Below are 19,050 nucleotides of genomic sequence, written 5' to 3' on the forward strand. Positions count from 1 at the left end.
CAACAAGTTTAGTTGTAACCAAGCTGTTCCCATCATATCAGACAATGCAAAAAAGATACTAAAACTTCTGTCTGTAATTTCTAGGTGCCACAGGTTAATCCGCAAGTCATCTGCAGATAAGTATGTTTCATAATCGCTATTAATGGAGATGGAATTGATGTGATACGTGTGAGCATTGGCAAATATTCTTCGTGGACTAGCTTCAACCATGAGGTCCATGGGCCTGAATACTGGCACCTGCAAAATACAAAGCAAGGGAAGTTTGAGACGCAGCTGTACCACAAACACGCTGGCAGTCATCATCAACAGTCCTTCAATACACCAAACCGATTAAAATACCTCAAAATCACCTCAGAAGTAAATGTGTCTGCCAACCGGCATCACAGAAAATGTGAATTCAACAGTCTGATGGGGCAGGTACTCACTGAGCCACAGGCTAATCTGTGTGCTGGGGCAGGGAGAGGAGGAGTCACTCCGATGTGGCTAATGAACTACTCACCCGTAGTGTTGTAACTGTAGTAGGATCCCTATACCGTCCATCTTCCTCCTTTAAATTATAACCCTCTGGTCTTTTGTCCCTTTCACTGATTTTCCATAACTTTATTGTTTTATCTGAAATAAAACAGCCACAGTCTAAATTCAAAGCTCTGGCAAAGATACTCGTCTTCACAGTTGATGCACTTTAACATGAAGCCTTCAAACAAGACAAGACCACCTACGTGTACCAAAAAAGACAAAAATACTCCTTGGAGAAAACATGACAAGATAAAAAGCATTAAAAATACCTCCTCCACAGTTTGTTCTTTTTATAAAATTATATCAAGTTTCAGTTAGAATCAGGATTGTTATGAATGACTAATATAAGCTCTCACACAGTTAGTTATACACATATGAAGGTACTGAATGACAGCTTAGCTAAGCCCCTTCGCTATGAAGCAACCGCATCAGGAATGACTAACGTGACTAATATACCACTCCGTGTTGTGGGACTTTGGATCCAGGTAAGACAGAACAGCAGAGCAGTTTAACAGCACAACTCTTGGAGTAGCCACATCCCTAAATACTGGCATTTCAAACCAACTTGCTTCCAGCCTTTTCAAAGTGGAGAGGATCAGACAAAATCCTAACAGCAAACCAACAGTAGGTTATGGTACAAAATTAACTATGAAGTCAGAACTTACCATTTGTAGACAATAAAAACTGAGCAGCATTTTTCTGGGGTAACCACCTAATTTTGTTGATCTTCTCTTCAATTTCTAAACTTTTCAAGTAGTCAAACTCTGGTTCATGGCTTTGAAAGGTACTGTAAACATTGTATTCTCCCCTACTGTGAGACTGGGTTTTGTTCTAAAAAGAGAATTAAACGATCAAGATATGTATGCAGTTTACAGAATGCTTTTCAAGGCTGCAGGCAGAAGCCAGAACTAGATATTTATACAGCAAGATACATAGGCAGGCTGCTAATTAGCATAAGAATAAGTTTAAGACTTCTACACTCTATTGTTGCCTATGCCAGATTTGCCACAAATATCCTTTGGTGTACAACTTGCCTTATTTTAACGAGCCTGTAGAACAGACGAAATGAGGGTCATCTCTTTTGCAAGAACTTGATTAGAGTTTCTACTATTTTGGCTAAGAAAGCATCAGAGAAGAGACAGTTATTGCAGCAGCTTTTGATTCCTAAAGTTTCCAGAAACTCCCCTCAGCCACATGAATAATATCTTCAGCAAGTTCTCCTGTTAATTCCCAGCAGCTGAACTTACAAACTAACACTTTGCCTAAATATTCTAGGCATTGTAAGTTTGGGTTTTTTTTTTTTTTTAAAAATATACCATTCTCTCATCTTTAATTTTCCCACCTTTGCTTTTTCAAGGAGACTATTCCCCAAGAGAAACACACAGCCACACGTATGGCAAATCTACTCTGTGGGGAAGTTCAGCTTGCAAGGCACACTATGGAAATCCCACGTGCCACCTCAATTTAACACAGGCAGTTCCACTATTCCGGTTTATAATCTCCACAGTCCCTGAGACCTTCTGAACTGCTCAAGAAGCTTTTTCTTCCTCGTTCTGGAGATACCGGTGGGGGGAAAAAACAAAGCTTAACACCTCTGCTGAATACATCTTTGACATTAAAAGTCATACCTGCAGTTAGCCTGCTCAGGATGGAACTGTCTGGAAAACTGAAAAACCTTCAAACTTGCACAATTCCTCTTTCTAAAAGCTATTTTTTTGGCAGTGGCTTCCTAGCACTAGTACTGCACGGTATGGACTGAACCTTAAATTCCCTCCAGTGGGTAAGGTGACAGAAAACTGGCACCATTTCTGAAACAGCACTCACTAGGTGTACCTGAAAGCAATTCAAGCTTAATTTTGTGATATATTCCTGTTCCACCCACTTGAAGAGGTTGCACCATCAGATGCCTTTCTTGTGATACGTGCTTGACTACGGACTTCGCTCCTTCCTTCTCATGTGTCTCATGTCCATCCATCCATTTAATCCCTCAATACCTCACTAAAACAGACTCGATACGATCCTCACTAGCCCACGTTTGTCACATTCCCTGCATCATTTTCTCTTGCTTCATACCCTTACATTTATAGCTGGCAGGAATTCTTACACTTTACAATAAACTGTGGGGAAGGGAAAAGTGGACAAAATGCTTAGAAATACCAACTATACTGGCTTTTCCACCCTAGGGAATGGAAGGAAGTGTTCTAAGCTTCAGTTAGACCTAACAAGTTAAGCAGGGTTGCTGCCTAGAACAGGCAACTTCTAAAGTCAATCTATAGTGCTTTAGGAAATGCTGCTCATGATTCAGTGAACTTTCCTTCACTTCCATACTTACCATAATAATAGTCTTAAATATACTTATTGTGTATTCCGGTAAAACTCTACAGGACTAGAATAATATATAAAAGCAGTAATATATGAAATCCATCTTTGGGATAAAAGAAGATTTAAACCATCAGACCATCTCACGGCACTCAAAAAAAAAAATCAAAACAAGAAGAGGTGTTGGCCCAAGTGCCTTATGTTAAATTCCAATTTAGGTAATTACAGGCTGCCTACGCAAATTCCTCCTTCGGTTTCAATTAGATACAGTATTCATTTCCTGCCTGATACTTATGTAATGTCACTTGCTTCGCCTTGCAGAAGGGCTGCCACGTTCCAGCCCAGAGGTGGCAGCATTATGGCAGCGGGTGAAGTTACTTGTGCTTGTGTAACTCTATACAGAGTACTCGTGCTTTCCTCCCTGTATGTGTGGTCTGTAAAGCGCTGTGGGGTGCAGTGTGATAGGAGGTGGTACAGAAATCCAACCAAAATACTTAAACAATTGTCTTTTAGATAACTCTTACATATAAAACTTGTTCTAGACAGTAGTGCACGTGGCCTAACTAACTACTGATGCATTAGGGAATCCAGTCTCCATTGTCCATTCCCTTAAACACCCAGGACTCAAATGATGCCAAAACCAATTCTGTGCAACTTCATCTGATAACTCAGGTGGTTCTCACGAGAGCCAGATTCACAGCTTGGAAGGATATGAGCCGCGGGTTATGCATCAAACCCAAAAGCAGTCATTTAGAGACACTGCACCTGAGAACAGGCAGTTAACTATTTAAGCTGCACTTAAGGATCCTTAAAGGATGCAAGCTAAATCTCAAAGAGTTTTAAAAAACCTAAACCAAAACCAAACACAAGAGTTTGTGCCTGGAATGACGGGAAGATCGCAGTAAGGATACTCTGCACAGTCCCTTCATCTCGGACTCCGGCCACAGCGGCTCGGGAGGGGTGGCCGGGCGGCAGCACCCCACTAGATGGCACCAACTGACCGCAGGGATCTCCTCACCAGGAGAGGGGCTGCCCTCGAATGGCAGAACCCAACTTGTTCTGGGTGCTGCCGAGTTCTTAAGGCTTAGGGCTTTTAGAATTGAAATGGAACGAAACACTAAGGAAAGAAGTAACAGCGTGGCTCTTCTAGGCAGTGAGATGACAGAAAGGCCTTTTTATCCTCTCCCTGAAATAAATTCCAACCAAGCCAACTTCGAACTACAGCCTTAGTCAGAAATCAAGCACTCCATCTCAGCTTTCCCACCTTCAACGTGGGAGTAGAGGCCCTTTCCTAGCAGTGGAAAATTTATCTGTAGAATTCTGCAAAGACCAAAAGAACAAGTATAAAATGAAGAGATACTGTTGGTACTGTGACACTATGATTTTCCCTGACTGATACCAGAATAGAAAAGGACATCTCAGGTCATATTTACATACTCACTTAAGGACACCTTTTATTTCCCCAACTGCAGTGAAATCTGAAATAATAATCACAGCTGAGTCATTGTAAAACAACTAACTTCAGCTTCCCCAAGGTCTTTTTGTGCCTACCCCTTTTTTGTTTTCACTTTAAACACTCTTTAAGACCACAGCTAAAGTGTGTTTAAAGAGGAAATTAATTTCTCACAGAGTCCCAAAGTTCTCAATTTCTTCACTCTTAAATTTCACTTTCTTAATCACTTATTGCACAGGCATGCATTTTGTATAAAGTTCTTTGTAAAAGCATGCTCCTTTTCTTTATGAATGAATAGGAATAGAACATATTTAATATACTTTGAATAGTTAACACTCACCTCCTGCTCCTGTTGAAAGATGACAACTCTACCTCCTTTGTCTCCTGTTGCTAACAGCTCTCCAGAATGGTTAAATTCTACTGTAGAAATTATATCCGCTGCACAGAACAAAAATAAACCCCACAAGTTAATAATTCTTCCAAGTGGCCAAGAAAAGCATGATTATAAGTAAAAAAGAAAATGCATACTTCAATTCAGTTTAAGTACATTTATGTTACAAAATAAAAGTATGGATTTCTTCAAAACTACACAAGTAATTTTTTTCAAGCTGTACATTTGAAAACCAGTTACTAGTTCACCATGCCAGAGTTACAAGTTCACTGTTGTGCACTAAATAGTTGTAAAAGGTTTTATATCGTCACTTCTTACTGTTTCTCTGTTATGAATACTACTCTAGTATAGAAATGGATTTTCAGTATTGACTGTAACACAGAGGCTGTGTATATACATATTCCTACCTTTATTTTCTCCTGCTAGAAGACTTAGATACAATCATTACACATCTGATCTCAAAGCCTTTTTTTTTTTTTTTTTTTTAAAGGACTCTACACATTTGACAGCTGAAGGGCAAAACAGTAGGGTGGAGATGTTCAGACATCAGTGTCTAAGGAATGAAAGGAAGTGGAACAAAAATAGCTACAGAAAATTTGGAAATAAATTCAACAGACTGTCTCTAAAAAACTCGAGTTTCTCTTCTGGATGAGGAAGGTCTATGTTACTACAAATATTTCAATATAGAGTGCTAAAATTAAATTGCGAATATACACTGAAAAAAAAACAACCAAGTCATGCCTAGTATCAAACTGATCTATTTACACAGCAAAAAGACAAAGAAGGGCAAGTTATGACTTAAGCCCAAGCACACCAATTCATGTTGTCAAATGCACACACGCCCCTCGTACTTCCAAACGGCAAAATCCGAAGCCAAACCATTCGTTCTTCACCAACTTCAAATTGCAATGCAACTATATAAATCTGCAGAAGAAAGTACCTGAGATTTTTACATATGCAAATCTTCAGGCTGTTTTGTTTTCATGTCAGTCTAATGTAGATAAATGATGTATCCACGTTTTCTGTTGTTCATTCTCGGCTTTAGTGTTAAAAAACGTCTGGTACCTGCTCTATGGACTGAAAGCTACTGCTAAACAAGAGCTACTCCGTCTGAATTTAAACTGGCACTATTGTGCAGCATATCACAGAAGCTATCTTATCACAGCTAGCAATAGGGTTATTTCATTTTGAAGCAGCAAAATATGCAGGATTTTCCTCTGATTCATTTTCATACCGAAACAAAGCTTACATCATTCCCGGGTTGTCCCAAACACATGGGCGGTGGCCTCTGAGGACATGAGCAAGCCCTTCTTTAATAACTGCATTACACAGCAACTACAGCATGCAGCCTATCTGCCTGAGAACTGCACAGTGCAAAGACAGCCTCGGCAAGCAGGCCAAACTGAGCCACAAAATCCTCAGAGGCAAAAGATGCAGAGTCAGATTCTTGGCACGAACAGATCTGTACAGCTCGGTTGAGTTTTCTATACATACAGCACAAGCTGCCATATAACAAAGGGTAAACACAGGATTATCCTCTCTCCATCGACCTTCCCTTGCCATGATTACCTGGCACTGCTGAAACACACACAGGCTGAAATTTCTCAAAACCACCATGTTAAGGACATAAATACGATGTAAGCTTCTATGTAGATAACCAAGGACCCAGATCACACATAGGAAAACCTTGATTTGAGTGCACGTAGTGGGGGGGGGGGGGTGTGTGTGTGTGTTCCCCCTGGAAGGTAACCATTACTTCAGCCATTCATACACGTATTTGTGAACAAGATTAAGTCTGTAAGACTGCCTGCTGTTCAGATGAAGATACAGCATTCACTATCTACCTTTCCCAGGTGAACAGGGCATAAAGATAAAATACAATTAATCAAATCCAGCATGCAGGAAGAGTGAAGTGCAAACCAAGCAGTCTAATTTTGACTATTCTGTACAACGCAAACCACATTGTTGTAATCCTCTGGTAGGCTGAGACCTTAAGGAAGTTAGCAATTAATTGAAGAAAAACAAGGTAACTCATCTCTCAATAAAGAGAAGTAACCAGAAAAATTACTTTTTTTAAAAAGTGAGAGATTTAACACTAAGCTATACCAGTCTTAAAGACGATACAGCAAGTTATCGGCAGATCTAAACATATACATATAGGTGGGAACAGAATAGCAAATACCAAAGAAAAATCTGCCTTAAACACCTTATAAATCCATCTAAGAATAGATGGATAAATTCATCATGGTACTTATTTGGTCAAAGTCACTGAAAAGTTTTACAAGGTCAAAAGCTTTAAGCTTGAAGGCTTATCATTAGAACAGGCAACAACAGCAGCCAGAAAATACTAATTTAAGGGAAAAAACCCTCCATTTTCTTAGGTTAGCTGATGTAATACATAGTGTATATTTATTATATACATATAAGTAATATATTGTATAATTATTAAAATAATTATGCAAGTCTCATATACAGCAGAAAGCTAACCACTTTTCAGTAACTGTTCCAGACATTCTGACTTTTTGCATTAATTTTAACTTTCAGAATCATCCAAGCTTCACACTGGTCATCTCCAAGCTGATACAAGTCCTTCTTTGTCTACAGACTCAACTGCATGAACAAACTTTCAGTTACTGCCATCCCCACACCTCCTAAAAGTCCAGCAGGCTCAGTCAGTGGTGACAAGGTACTCAATCTCCAGTGCCTGATCGACACTACACAGAAGATATTTTCAAGTACTTGGATCAGTTTAAATTGGAAACAAAATACATTCCTTAGCAGCAATCATAAAAGAAAATTATTAATTAGTTTTTAAACTCAAGATACATCTAGAGAATCCAACGTGCCTTCTACATTATAATCTTGGACCTTTCCAAGGACAAATCAAACATGCTAAAAAAGTAGGCAGAAAAATTATTTCTGCTTAACTAGTCCCAAACCAGGGCTGAGATGCATATTTTAAACAAAAATCGGTACTGGAGAGCAAAGCAACCAAATCATACATTTATAAACCAAATAACTCACCATTAAGAATACTGTATTCCCATACCTTGGTCAAAGAAAGAGACAGACATCAAGGCACTGGTGTTGAACTGGGCGGATTTAATAGTGTTTGAGAATTGACAGGGGAAGCATTTCATCTTCCGCAGTGCACTGATTCGCTTGTGTATTCTCATCTGTATTAACACCCTCGTTGCCAAAAAAATAAATCAATGTTATCCTTTTCGTTTCAAATGGTAACTATAATTCCCGTGATAGTTACATGTAGGGTTATTTTAGTCCTTCAGCACCGCAACGGGCAAAAGAGCATCTATAGAACGCGCTGCCTTCTCTCTGCCTCCTCCCTTTTGTGCATGCTATTTTTGCTACAGTCTCTAGGTGGGAGTCTTGCAAACACAGAGGGCTCTCTCACTGCCCAGAAGCTTGTAAATGATCCCTTCTATACGCCAAGAGCATTAGGGAGGAATATCTGAGGGAGAAGCAGATGTATTGTCACCAACGGTTTTTGGAAATATGATGCATTCTATTGTTCACTGCTGAATTAATTTCAATTCTCTCTTCTTCAAGTACCAGTATCAGATAAATAACCACCCAAACCTTATCTGATAACCATACCCCTCACAGGATACAGTTAGACAGCATTATCTGTTAACAGACTTCCACAAAGTTACCCATGCCCTGGAGATCAGATTTGTGCCTCTCCTCAAGCATCCTGAGCCATCTTTGACACCAAACATGAAGTGCAGCATTTCAGGTGCTGAAATACTTAAATACTGAAATGCTTAAAGCACTAGAGGGCAACATCAAACATACAAGACGACAACACGATTCTGACAAACGCAAAAAACATTAACAGAAGTGTGTATCTACATTCCTGTGGTGTACCTGCAATACCTGTCCTAAGTTTCTCCCTCTTGCATAACTTGGGATAGCTCAGGGGTTACTTAAAAGTACTTCTTTGCACAGAGGGATACAGTTGTCCTTTAGTTTCACTTAAATATCCCTTCATAGACACTTGTTGTAACACTGTAGAAACACTTCTGAGACTAATAAATACTTCCAGATAATGGTTTTCAGTCATCTGAAAGCAAGGAGGGGGGAAAAATAAAGAAAAAAAAATCACCTACACAACGTGAAGTCCATTTACTCTTGTTGTACATGTACATCACCGAGGGAAAGTGTTTTGCAGCTGGTTGAGTGAAATGCTATGACTCAAACACAGAACTACTGCACAGTTGTACCCCTACCTCAACACTACAGCCAAACCAAGCCAGTGACCCTAAAAATCCCACCAAACTGTACAGGAAAGCCTCTGGTCCTGACCTATCAGCACGCCCACAGGCAGAGTCTGCTTTCCCAGGAGTCCTCAAAACCTCCTGACAGTTCTCCCAGACACTGCACCTACAGTTCCTTGCAGCTGCTGCCAAGGTTGCTTTTTCTTCACACATGGTCTTTATTTTCACAACCTGCTCTAAGCTTTTCCTGTATTGCTCCAATAACAGATCTTCACTTTCAGTGCTCTAATATCAAAACGAGACAAGGTCTGGACACTTCCCTTCACTAGATTCAAGAGTACATTTTCCCATGGTAGACATGGAGACAAGAACCTGAAGAACCAAAGGGATCAAAACAGGGTGTCCAGCTTTCACAGGGAATGGGGTGGGGCAGGGAAGACCTTTATCTCAAAGTTCTGATAATGTTTAAAGTAGGATGTTCGCAGCTCACCATGTGAAAGGGAGACATACCAGAAGCTCCCAAGCCATTCTCAACCTGTGGCAGACACACTTTTGCTGATTAATCATCCCACAAGAGAACAGCCACTCAGCACAAACCCAACCTGTTTCCTAGTGGGCTTCTGAAAATAATCAGACTTCCAGAATTTTTAGTCAGTAGTTATTACACCAATTTTTTTTTGCTATTTTGAGTAATTCGGCTGTTGCATCAGACAGGATACTGATGGTTTGAAAAACTGAGGGGCTGGGCCAGTGCACTTATGAAAGATGACCAATTCTAATGAAAATAGATGACACTGTTCAAAGATAAAGGAATCTGACAGATCTCTTAAAAGGAAGCAGTGTTTGAAGTAAGAAAAACTCAATAACAGATACTAAAAAACTTTTTCACTTAGGGGGCCTTCCACACTCTTCAGTGAATGCTGAAGAACCACCACACATGCACTATCACCAGCAAGTTTTCTGAAATACTAGAGAAAGGGTTGTGCTGAAGTTTTACCACTGTCAACAAGCCTGTGGAATAAGAGAGTAAAACAGCTTTATCAATCCAAACAAGCAAAAAAATACTGTAATCCAATGACTTAGTTCCAGAAGGCCCACTGTGAACATGAAAAGCAGTTCTGTATTAAATTTGTTTCCAATAATAGAATAAAAGGTATTTTATTAGTACAGAAGAGGCTATCTATTTTAATGTACCATGAACTTTATATAAACTCTGCTTATAAAACATGCTTGGTAGGCAAAACATGTCACCTACTCTACAGCAGCAAGTCAATCATGGCACTGAACAAAGAGCGTCTTTATTTCACTAGACCTAAAAGGTTTCTGTGCAAGTTTTTGGAATCACGTTGATCTGCTGCCTAAGCAGAGAGCAAGTAAATCAGTATGTTTACACAAGTGGAGCAATCTCCTGATGTTTCCAAGGACTGAACAAAGAATTGTAGTATTTAAAAAGCATTTTGGTACTTCTTCATTGTTTATACACCTTCCCAGTGGCTCAAAATATCATTTCTGGAATTTTCCAAAGCAGCAACTCAAACAAGTCTCATCCATAACATAGAGCGTATCACTTACAGGTTGGTAATTCTGTCCTAAGGAGAAAAAAGACAATTCACTGACCAAATGTGGAGCCTGCTTCCTCAGTTTGTCAGCCTTAGTATAAAGAAGCTATTTTGATCAAGCTAAACATCAATTGATCATTCCAAGGATACTTCAGAAACTGTCTGGAATGGGAAACATTAAGAAACTAACTTTTAGGATTATTATTTAAATCCAAGGAAGCTCCAAAATCCTCAAATTGAGGAAGCAGCACAGGAATGGATAAACATCCTGAGGGACGAAGATAGTGAAATATTTGAATCCAACCCACAATTACTGAGCATACCTGAACCATTCTTCCCAGATTATCTCTAAAGATAAAGTCAACATGCTCAAAACTCAGCAAGAGTATCTACCCAGGAGAACTTGCAGACCTTAAGTGTCTGGAAAACCCTTGTGAATTGTCTGGTGCTTTCTAATCCAGGGTGAAGCAAAACATTCCAGTTTCAGGCTACTGAACAGATGCAGCTTCCAAAAATTCGAGCTCAAGTAACAGTGACGGAAAATTGTGACTTTTTATTGGAATTTCTTGATTGCAGTAATGATTTTGTTTCATTGTTGGGGGGAAAAAAAAAAAAACAAAACTAACCAAAACACTGGAGAAAACACAAAAGCTCATCCAAGCTTCAAATACTTTAAAACGCCACACAATGCACTCCATGTCTGAGTCATCCCACCATCACCCCATTGTTTCCATGATTTTGATTTACCACACCTTATCAAGAGTCCTCATATATTGTGTATTAAGTCTCTGAAGCTAGATAGCAAAGTGTTAATCTCAAAGTGAACAGGAAGGCTGTTTAAACAAGATTAAGAGTGGCTACACATGTGTTTGTAAAGAAGAGAGCTTCCAACACAGGATACCAGAACTGTATGCACCAGGGAAAGAATAAATGGCAAGCCCTATTTAGTACTGATGGCATAAAAGAAAACACCCTCTGCATTCCAGCCTCATGCCTAATTTATGTATGTAGAGAGGGGGAAGGGAACACAAGGATTGTATACTTTAAAGTTACCATGACCGCTTTTACTATTGACTTCATTTCCCTTTTCTTCATTCACTTTCAAGAGTGATTCTCCGCATTCATTCCGTCTCTCAGAAGTGACTAGGCAACAAAACCAAAGGCAGCTGGGACAAGGCATTCCTACTGTTCAATTTACTTCTCAAGAGTCATTCCAGAAGTCCTTTAAATAGATCTCTACTAGGGGAGCGTATTAAAAATATATTATTTCCTCAGAAATATAGGGACAGGATGAAATACATGCAACAGAGAGGTAAAGAAAGCTGTTACCGTTGTGGCAAAAATTCTCACTCCTGTGCGTGAAGCACTGCAAGAGCCAGCTGGTTCCTTGTTCTCTCTGAAGTACCAGTCCCGCAGTACTGCTGCACACAAAGAGCACAAAGCTCCCCTCCTTACCAGGGAGGGGAGGGGAATTTGTATGATGGCCAGCCACCTTCACACTGCTGCTGGCCCCACCACTGTCAGAACACAAACATGCAGGAGCCGAAGGCGCAGTTCAAGCAGCAGACAGTAATTAAGCCGGTTTTGTTGGCTTGTGCAAATCTAGGAAATCTACACACAGGGAGAAAGATTGACAGAGTGTTCCCTAGCATCCGCGTTCATTCCAAGTGCTCCAGGCCTTGTGATGCTGGAAACAGAAAACATGCGACCATCACGAACTCATCATTTCCCCCGCTGATTCTGAAAGCATTCTAGTCCTGTTTGGTGAAGATGTATTTAAGTGTTGAGCCTCTCCTGGTCCTGTTTACGTACGTATCTATGTGTAACAGACACACAGAAGGTACCAGTCTCCAAATAGTGAATACATGTAGTACTGCACATCTGAAGTTTACTGCATAAATTATTCACCTTAAGTAAAATAACCGAATATAAACCTTGTCAAGCAGTCCTAAACCCCCATACTTCCCCCCTGTTTCTTGGCCTTCGCTATATTCTTGTTTGCTTTTATTCACTCTTTCTTCTCCCCTTCTCTCTCCAACTTTGCCAGTTCTTTGAGGAAAAAAAATAACACTTTCCAGAACAGGCAAGTCCTAGTTCAACTAGGAGTTCAGTTTTGAAGGCCTGAGTGATTTACTCATCCTTACACATCTTATTTTTAACCTTCTATTCAGTTCCCTAAAATAAAGGTTAGGCCTCTCTTGATAAAGCTTTTTCCTACAGCTTCCTAAGTTACATTAACATGACCGATGCCTACCTTGCAACTCTGATTCAGGTTGCTGGGGGCTGACAGGTAAGCAGGGCTCTACTCAAAGGCAAAGCAAGGCTCAGACAGTATCCTTTAGGACACCACATCCGCCCGTGACCACGCTTTATGCTGTCACATCGACACACCAGCAGTGACAGTAAGAACTCTTATCACCAGCCTTCAGAAGTAGGAGCTTGAATTCAGTCACTTTAATGGAAGCAGGAACAATACAAGCTAAAAGGGAAGGAACCAGGACTGTAAGGCAACTATTTCATAGGCCACACACATTATTAGGATGGCTTAGAATTTACAGATGCATTTAGAACACGTTCTTCGATAGTCTGGAGATAACACAACTTACATACTAAGCTCAAAACAATGTTATTCTGTGGTTTTGTGGATTTATGCAAACAACTATTTTTGTTAAGCCTCGGGACTTCTTCGAAAACACAACAGTTACTGAACAGCAAACTTCCCTTCCACTGAAATAATACAGCGATACCAGCCTTAATCTTGTTGCCTTTGGTTTTATGTAAGGCTAGTAATTCTCCTAAACAGCTTTACTAGGCTCAGTGCTCAGAGAAGAAAACAACTCCAAATGCATCTGCCCTATGCAACAGAAGCCGCTCCTGACTGCAAAGCAATAGTGAGAAGATGGCATTAGAACTGCAGAGAGTTGAACTGAAATAGAAGTGACTCTCAAAACCCTTTACAAGTTGCAATAATAACGAATATGCAGATGAAATATTTTACCAAGGTGATAGTAAAGCAGGGAATAGTAAAACACAGTGCCTCCCATCTGAGAGCAACTCTATGCATTCAGAAATCTTTAAGTGATCTTAAGTTAACCAGGATATCAAAGCAGCTTCCTCACAGAAACACAACTCACAGAAAGCACACTCTATGTTCAATCTTACAATCTAAGCTGCCCAGGGAGTAGCATACCGATCATTTTAATTCTTGTGTTTGGTAAACAATTGCTGTGCCTCACTGGGCAACTGCTGTTTGTGGGCCAACATCAGTAAGCTTCGATACCTCCATTCAGGTCAAGTTTCCACCATCAAATGTATCACTAGTTTGCCCCATGGTCCCTTTTCAGACCAAGGCAAGAGGCCAACAACAAGCCTGCTAACACAACAGCAACTTTCAGAAGTAGCAGGAATCACTACAGGGAACACTAATCACCACCTTTGACAGACATTACCCACCACCTCAAACTTTTGTCAATGATCCCGATCACATTTGTTACATTAAGCAGCTTGGTTTTTGCTAACGGAGTTCATTAAGACTGAACTCAAGGCATCAGATGAGCAGATCTGATGAGGGGGCAGGACAAGGAACACACTCAGGAGCAACCCCATCTCCAGACAAAACAATTGTATTTGCAAAAGGCTATTGAGCTAACAACCAAAACTCAATTTCTGCATTTCTGTCTATATGTACACATTCTCCAAGCTGACACTTACAACAGTTCCCTAAACAAGGTCAGAATTCAGCACTGCTAGAACAGAAAGGAAATTGATTTAAACCTCAGACCACTGGCTTCCTGTCTCCATCTATAGTAGGAAATTCAAAGTCTCCAGTACACGTCTCCAAGACACCTGTGGTGGCATAGAGAAAAACAGAGATGACAAACAGTAGCAAGTCAAAGCACTCTGAAAACAGATGTGTCATACACCAACGCGAACTGATTGGTCCATGCTTCCTACCACTTAAAATGACATAAAATTGCTTTAAAGTTTCATCTTTGTGAAAGGAGCTAAAGCATTCACATTAAAAATTAGTATTTGGGAACAAATGTTTACACCTTAAATTAATTTAAAACTGATCCACCATGAACTGGTGAAGCAATACCTGTACCACAACCACTGTAACCACTGGGCTGTATCTCACTGTAGAGGTTTTATTTCCGCTCACCAAATCTGGCACTGCATTCTATAATTCCTTTTATGCAAACTTCATTGTAAACCTACAGAGGAAAAAACCCATTAGGGCTAGTAAATGTTAGCTGAAAACAAACCTGAACTGGTGCCTTGAAACCATTTCATCTGGTAAGTGAATTAAAGTTTGGGGTTTGATTTTTTTAAAACCCTCAGTTATTAACAAAGTGCTTCAAAAATTACTGTGAAAAATCCTCTGATATTAAACTCATAACAACAGCAGGCAGAAGAATGCTCTCTCTATATAAACAAATGTAAAGCTGTTTGGATAGAAATCATTAACCCTCATCACCCTGATTAATTACATTCTATTTTTAAACCTTAAGACATTACTGCAGTTCCTTTCAGAACATACGCATAGGAAACCAACAGGCAAATTCCCTTCTTCCACCAGGTGAATGAGAATAAATTGACCACAGCAGTACCTTTAGTTCACAAGAAGCTGCAAACCAACCAAGCTCCCAGCACCTTGTCCACCCCTAAGCTAGACCTCATCTAGCTGAGAGCACAGAGGAAGGAGCCGTCAGTCTAATCGCATTCAGAGAAGCGGGAAGCTAAATACATTTACAAGAGATCAGTCCAGATTGAAACGCCACAGAAAAACTACTGCTGACTTGGCTGCCCACGCTTCGGCACTGCGTATTTAACTAATAAGGTTAACTTGGCTCCAGCATTAGTTGATGTAGAAAACGTAACATGCTGTGGAACTGGCGAAACATTAGTTGTAGCCCTATCAGTGCCGTTTCCGAGTCCTGTGGGAGCTGCCCTCACATATTACTAGGACCTCTGAGGGTATATTTTAGACATATGCCTAAGCTGATCTATCCTGTGATCCTTCCCATCCTGGAATTGAAGGGGGGGTGGTGGTGAAGCTTCTTACAGTCCTCCACAACTCCGGAAGACCACCGCTATCCAAATAATTCAATATGCACATAACAGCAAAGCGGAGACATTACCAGTCCAAGACAATCATTTTTCAACTCAACACAAGCTAGACCAGCCTGAGAATACCTCAAACTCAATAATAAGGGATTATTTAATACCTGACAAGAATTCCTTGAGTCTCTAAAGGCATCCTGTGCCTTGAAACCACAAATAGTATTGTTCTGGACTTTTCCAATACCCTACGAAAGGCAGCTGAACCTCAAGGTGGTCTGAAGCATCACCCAGATCTTTCTTACTCAAATAATTTCTTGTCTTTGCAAGAGGGCTCTAAGTGTTAACTGAGGAACAAACCTAGTTAGGAAAGCAACAACCAAGACAATTTCCCCTCTTTAGATCTTCATTACATAGGTTTAGAGTTTTTCCCCTGAAGAATATCCTAAAAAAAAAATATCTATTCAAATGAATGGAATTTTACCTTATTAGTACTACAAGCGTTATTTAGAAAGACTAACACACATGCATACATACACTGGGAACATTTGACTAGAGACAGAAAGAAAATGATGAGCATTTAGTTTAAATCTCTTAATAGGCATGCTTCCCCAAACTGAAGTATCCCTTAAAATATGACAGGAAGTGCCTATTTGCTTTTCCTATTCACACTAATTCAGGTCTATTGTTGGCTGAAACAAAGGTCTTTCAACCTGCATCACCCGTTCCCAGGACATTTGACACCAGTTTATTAATATCATAAACATAAGAGGCATAAGTGGCAGAAATCCAGACCCACTCCTGGTACCCGTCCTAAATAACCTTAGAAAGGCGGGTGAATAATCGTACAGGTTGTGGAACTACAACATTTATTCACAACTAGGAGAACAAGCAGTTAAAGATCACAGCTTCTCCTTGAGCCTGTTCTTTGCAGCCACTGCAATACTATAGAACAAAAAAAAAACAAAGTTCAAGTCTGTCCACAAGTTTCTCTCCCTCCAAACAGCACAATTGTTCAGCTTTTAAACAAAAAAAGTAATCGACAGCAAATCCAGCATTCAGACCATACCAGTCAGTTGTCCAATGTGAAAGCTATTGTGGGGTTCAGTTTTCTGAACATGACAAAATTCGCTACTGAGAGCTTCCAACCTATGAAGCTTAAACCTATTTTCAGGTGGGGAAAGGAGAAGAGTGGTCCTCCTACTCAGAATGCGTCACATCTAGTTTTGCATTGAACCCCTTTTGATTGCAGTGAAATCTCCTCTTCGCTCGAGTTTAGGATTACCAAAAAAAGATTGTGAACAGTCGTTTACAGCTTTTGGGTAACATCACCTTCAGAGGCTATGCACCCCCAAGTTAAGTTGCAATCTAACACTGTCAGAAAGGATGGTTTCGTTGTGAAATCCAAACAAAAAGAACAGAAACATGAAGTTGAGAACAAACTGCCTAAGCAACACCTGTCTTTAATAAACCTAAATGCATTATAATTAACTTATTCATTTTGAAAACATCATCTACTAAATAAAAAGCCATTTGGTATTTTAGATACCAGGCCTAGGTATGCTTGTGTCCTGCTCTTGTCACAGCACACATCAGTTACACTTAACCTGGAAAAATCAAGTGTCCCTGTTTAGATGCAAACACAGGCTTCAATCAAGTGCCACAGAATTCTGGCAACAAACAAAGTTTCTAACAGCCCAGAACAGTCGTATAACCACGCCTTCCTGAGTGGCTTAAATACACTAAAAAATTGAAAACAAACACATGTTCTTTGGTGCTGTAGCAAAAAAACTCTGCCTAAAAACAACTCGGGTTTTTTAAAATCCCCGAGTGAAATCTTAGCTAATATGTAAACCCAGTAGAATATAAAGTCTAAGGCTTTGCTTGAAGGGGGAAACTGGCAATGTTCGTGTTCTCTGCTTCTACTGTTTACAGTATAAAGGAAGCACTTTAAGTATTACTGCAGACATGGTGATAACCTGACTAAATGACACCAGAAAGAAAAAGAGCTTCCTCCTCTTGGAATTTTCCTGTTTCAAACATCTGCTGTCACAGGGATTGTGCCTTTCAACCACACATGATCCCTTTAACCAAAGTAATTGTACTAAGCAGTACGAGACACAATCCATACTAGTTGTATTTCCGTTACAGAAACACAGTTCAGACAGCAAAACCTACACTGATTTATGAGAGGTCTTCCTGGACAAAGATGTCAGAAGGGTTAAGTTATATCTGTATTGTGTAGAATTAGGTTAGTTGGAGAGTTACTCATCATTTTTGTCCTTTGTACAACTACATACAGATTATACATATCTAATTATAGGGGAACAAAATTAACTCTAGCAGGAACTAACTTCATGCCCCCAGTTGCTTCATATTAAGATGCCCTTTAGGTGCCTGAATGTTCTGTCACTAGCACAAAACTGAGGAACGTACTGAGCAATACAAGGAGAATTAAGACAAAAAGGCTTACAGATAACAGATTTTATTATTTCTGCTCTAACACAGCATTTATCTAGCCCTAGTGCTCTGGTATGAGACTTGTTCCAACATATTTTCTGCCTGCAGAGCTTTACTTTACAACATGTCATTAATAAAGCTGCAGCAAAACTGTTTTCTGCATATCTTATCTCCAAGGAAAGTAACATCTCAATTTTAACACTGCCAAGAACAAAAATTCAGGTTTACTGATTTTCCAGAATAAACTTTATGCTGGAACCAATAAATTAAATAGCCTTTACGCAGAGGAGAACAGCGCGACCATTTCTGACCTCTCCGAAAACGTTCTTGCTGACCTGCAGATAAAGGACATCCTATTAACCATAGCAGAGCTATTCAGGAGACCTGAACTCCATCTCAAGGCACTGCTCGCTGGAAAAACTGTATTCTTAGAGAGAAGTCGCAGACCTACATACTCCCCAGGCTCCTTCAGGGTTTGTACATAATGCTTACAGAAGTGCTCCATAATTCTCATTAAACACGCTATGAAATCCAAGTTATACATAGCAGGAGGATTCCCCAAAATGCATTAAAAGAATGGAACTAAGTTTTATTCAAGTTTTATTTTTTCTCACTGTGATAAACATGTTAGTAATGAATCTACTTTCTAAAATGGGGCTAATTATCCCTTGGTAGCAGAAGTGCTTTGCTGTATTGCCTAGCAGTTTTATTTATACTTCCATTTTCTTAGGGAACTGTTCTCAATATGTCTAGGAGGAATGCAAAAAAAATAAATTTATGGAACAAAAAAAAAAAATCTCAACAAGCTCAGAAACACCATCTAGGCCTTAAAAAAGAAAAAAAAAGGTGTCAGCAGTTAAGCTGTTCTTCCCACAAAGTTACATTCAGTGAATTGCGTGAAGTCACTGCCTTGTAGGGGTATCAGGGCTAATTTCCATCGAAGACCACTGTGCAGTCCCCACACAGAAGTTTTAAGTGCTCCTTCACCAAGTGATTTTAGACATTACAAAAAAAGTCATTTGAGACTATGGGTAGCTAAACTCTCAAATACATGCT

At 39.8% G+C, this 19,050-nt stretch overlaps 1 protein-coding gene across 3 annotated transcripts in view; it reads right to left on the minus strand.

Moving 5' to 3' along the window:
• Positions 1–19,050, minus strand: part of PPP2R2A (protein phosphatase 2 regulatory subunit Balpha) — a 39,093-nt gene that overhangs the window by 5,024 nt on the left and 15,019 nt on the right. For all 3 annotated transcript variants that reach the window (XM_074928375.1, XM_074928373.1, XM_074928374.1), the window contains exons 3-6: positions 4,629–4,726; positions 1,182–1,347; positions 500–612; positions 60–237 (exon numbers count right to left, since the gene is read on the minus strand). In XM_074928375.1, the coding sequence (XP_074784476.1) occupies positions 60–237; positions 500–612; positions 1,182–1,347; positions 4,629–4,726 (555 nt within the window). The remainder of the gene's footprint in view (positions 1–59; positions 238–499; positions 613–1,181; positions 1,348–4,628; positions 4,727–19,050) is intronic.

The sequence above is a fragment of the Athene noctua genome, chromosome 28, assembly GCF_965140245.1.
Source record: "Athene noctua chromosome 28, bAthNoc1.hap1.1, whole genome shotgun sequence".
In the NCBI taxonomy this organism is placed as follows: domain Eukaryota; kingdom Metazoa; phylum Chordata; class Aves; order Strigiformes; family Strigidae; genus Athene; species Athene noctua.